The sequence below is a fragment of the Temnothorax curvispinosus genome, unplaced genomic scaffold, assembly GCF_003070985.1.
Source record: "Temnothorax curvispinosus isolate PA1 unplaced genomic scaffold, ASM307098v1 QBEX01000213.1, whole genome shotgun sequence".
NCBI classification, from domain to species: Eukaryota; Metazoa; Arthropoda; class Insecta; order Hymenoptera; family Formicidae; genus Temnothorax; species Temnothorax curvispinosus.
The window spans coordinates 8416-11598 of NW_020209993.1; the positions used below are offsets into that span (position 1 = coordinate 8416).

At 39.7% G+C, this 3183-nt stretch overlaps 1 protein-coding gene across 5 annotated transcripts in view; it reads right to left on the reverse strand.

Annotated features, from left to right (window-relative positions):
* LOC112466473 (ecotropic viral integration site 5 ortholog) overlaps positions 1–3183 on the reverse strand; it is a 13026-nt gene that overhangs the window by 5777 nt on the left and 4066 nt on the right. For all 5 annotated transcript variants that reach the window (XM_025034674.1, XM_025034896.1, XM_025034607.1 and 2 more), the window contains 6 exons: positions 2897–3160; positions 2455–2719; positions 1914–2276; positions 1055–1732; positions 477–959; positions 304–402 (listed from right to left, as the gene is read on the reverse strand). In XM_025034674.1, the coding sequence (XP_024890442.1) occupies positions 304–402; positions 477–959; positions 1055–1732; positions 1914–2276; positions 2455–2719; positions 2897–3160 (2152 nt within the window). The remainder of the gene's footprint in view (positions 1–303; positions 403–476; positions 960–1054; positions 1733–1913; positions 2277–2454; positions 2720–2896; positions 3161–3183) is intronic.

Consider the following 3183-nt stretch of genomic DNA (forward strand, 5'->3'; position numbering starts at 1 on the left):
TATTACACACGCTGAAAATATCTAAAAGACATATATAATACAATATCACCACAGATGTATGTTGTGTGCTATATGATGAAAAGTTGTTGCTCAGTGATAAAATATTTTTGTATCTTATTTATAGAATTAATATGCCTGCATAGAATGAACTTATTGAGTTGCCCCTAATATACATTATATTACAAGAAGAATATACATATATTTATTTTGTACTATAAAACATAGTTCACCCCTTACTGCAATATTCCAAGATACTGCTTTTGTTAGTACAATAGACAAGGTGAATTTTTTAATTCCACATACCTCGGCCTTTAATTCAGCGACCTTATCTTGAAGCTCCCTTACTTTCTCACTGTCATCTAAATTATTCCTAAGTTCGCCTTCCGCATGCATCTCTTCATTCTACAAAAATGTTAGACGTTATATATTTAAGTCTTTTAGCATTAACGTTTGTTAATAACATATGTGAAAGTAACCTTCAACTCGAGAAGAGATATTTTCTGCGTAAGTTCCGCCACTTGCTGCGCGTGTTCGGCATCGCGTATCCTGGCCATCATAGCTTCGTCTTTCATTTTCGATTCCAGATCGGAATACTTGTGCTGTTGTTCTCTCAGCTTGGCAGCCAGATCCTTCTCCCGTGCTAACGCAGCTTCCAATTCGTCTTTAAGTACTTTCCCACCCTCGTCTTGTCTACGGAGCTGATTAGTCGCTACCTGCACCTGAGTTTCAAGCTCCATAACTTTAAGTCGTAATTCTTTAACTTCAGTCAACGCTTCCATCTCTCGAATTCTGGTTGTCATTAAGTCTTCCTCAAACTTCTGCACCTCGTGACCCCGATTCTCCCAGAAGAGCAGCTTCTTTGGCGTAGAATCAGCGGCAGGCGCTGATTGAGCGGACCGATGCTCTTGTAGATGCCTCTGCCAAGCTGCACTTAGCTCCATGACCCTCTGCCGTAGGTCCTGTGTGAGACAGAGTTATGTAAATCCATCTAGCATTAGTGTGATATTCATAAGAAATGGTAAGATATTGTATGCAGAGACGTGAAAGACTTTACCTTTAAAGATAAATTGGCTTCCGCCTCTCTAAGCTTAACTGCAATAAGTTCCTCTTGCAAATGAGCAACGGAATTGTCCGGTGTCGATTCGCGCAAAGTCTTCTTATCTTGTTCCAATTCTTGTATCCTTCCTCTGAGTTCCCGAATCAGTGCATCGTTTTCCGCCTCGTGTAATCTAACTCTAACCAATTCCTCTTGCAAGCATTGTATCATTTCCTCCTTTTGCGATAATGCTTCTTGCTTCACTAATATCTCGTCGAGTGACGACTGTCTAGACGTCACATTCTCCTCGAGAAGGATCGATAATGATCTCAATTCCTCATGAGCTTGTTCGAGCTGATGACTCGTCTCGAGATGCGAATGGCGAAGCGCTGCCAATTCTCTCTGCGCTATGAAAGCGGTCTCCTCCTCTTCGGCGCGTGACACTTGACCTCTAACTAATCTATCGGCCAACTCGGCGGACTCAGCTTCTAGAAGTTCAGTTCTTTGTCTAAGCAATCTGTTTTCTGCTCTGAGCCTGCGTAACTCGACCATCTCTTCTTGCTCCTTCATCTTTAAGATGGTATAATCTTTTTCTAATTTCTTCATTCTTTTCGGATTGATTTTCATTCCATATGCGAGCGTCATGAGGCCATCGGGATCTTTTTCGGCCTTTCCAGGCAATTGCTTTTGGAAAAACTGCATGAAAAGGAAAAGTTATTAGTGTCATCTTAAATAAAGCGAACACATATATAAATCCATATTCTCGTTTAAGAATATAAAATATGCTAAAAATTAAATTTGGGCGCCGACAATAATTTCTTGAATGTAATCTAACGACTTATAAGTGAATAGCGCAACTTTTAAAATAAAATTTTACCTTTAACATGCCCTCCATATCCAAACTGAGCAAATCTTCCTTGCCTAACTGCAACATCGCCAATGCAACCTTAAAGATAATTTCCATCCCCTCTGATAGAAAGACGTCAAAAATGCGGCACGCTAGGGGAAGGCTTAGCGCTGTGGTAAATAGTGTAAGAAACCAAGAAGATGCATACATCGACGTATGGAAACCTTGGGCCGTGAAATGAGCATGAAGTTCGGGATGTGCATCAGCAACTAAGTGTTCTAGCTGATACATGCATACCCCTAATTCAGCCATACTTGGTTTGAACATGTCCCGTAAGCGATACTCTTGCATTAACGCTACGAGTACAGCAAAAGCTTCTTCTTCTGGCATTTGCTGCAACAATATACAAAATTATTTCGAACTATGCATATGTTTTCCCTTTCTTTTTTCATGTAGAATAAAGAATCAACAAAGATACAAGTTCATAAAAATAAATTTATGGATAATTTCTTGTTTTTATTATACTTTTTTGATTTCATAACTGATAATAATAATGTTATTAGCACTTTACCTGCATTAAAAGTAATCCTACTATGAATCCTGAACCTTGGCAGTATCCTACTTCGCGATCATGCAGACTATACGCTTTCATAACGTTAAACAAACTCTCCTGACCAAAACCATCCTTTTCTTTGAAAAAATCATGTTCGGGATATGTCCTAGCGATGTCTCTTCTAATTATCCTTTCGCAGGCTGATGTTGCTTTAATATACTCGGCGAATTGCTTCTTAACTGGAGAATCATGGGCACCGCTTAGTAATTGCCAAACAATGCCCCTAAAATGATACATGGCCTATATTAAGTTTTAATATAAAATAAACATTGTTTTTACATTTACAGCAATGGCGACAGGTATATACATTGTATATAAAACTAATCAACTAGATAATGCTCTAAATCATTAGCTTTGATAAGATACAATATCTTTCAATACACATGTGTATATGTGTTACCTGAAGTGGTGAGGTATGCCTTGACGAACCAATTCCTTAACAAATTCTTTTCGTTTCTTCCAATGATAATCCCAGTCAGCCACTATGTGACCCCAGAGAGTCCACGTATTCTCTTCGCCATCGGCTGGGTTGTGGCGTCGGGGTGCAGCGTCTCCGTTACCTCCGCTGCCCCCCGACGCCACAGACACCTGAGATGTATCGGAGCCCTTCCTGCTGTGATTGCTCTGGAGAGAATTCAGTGACTTTGCATCGGATTCGATCAGCCTGGAATTAATAAAATCATGATT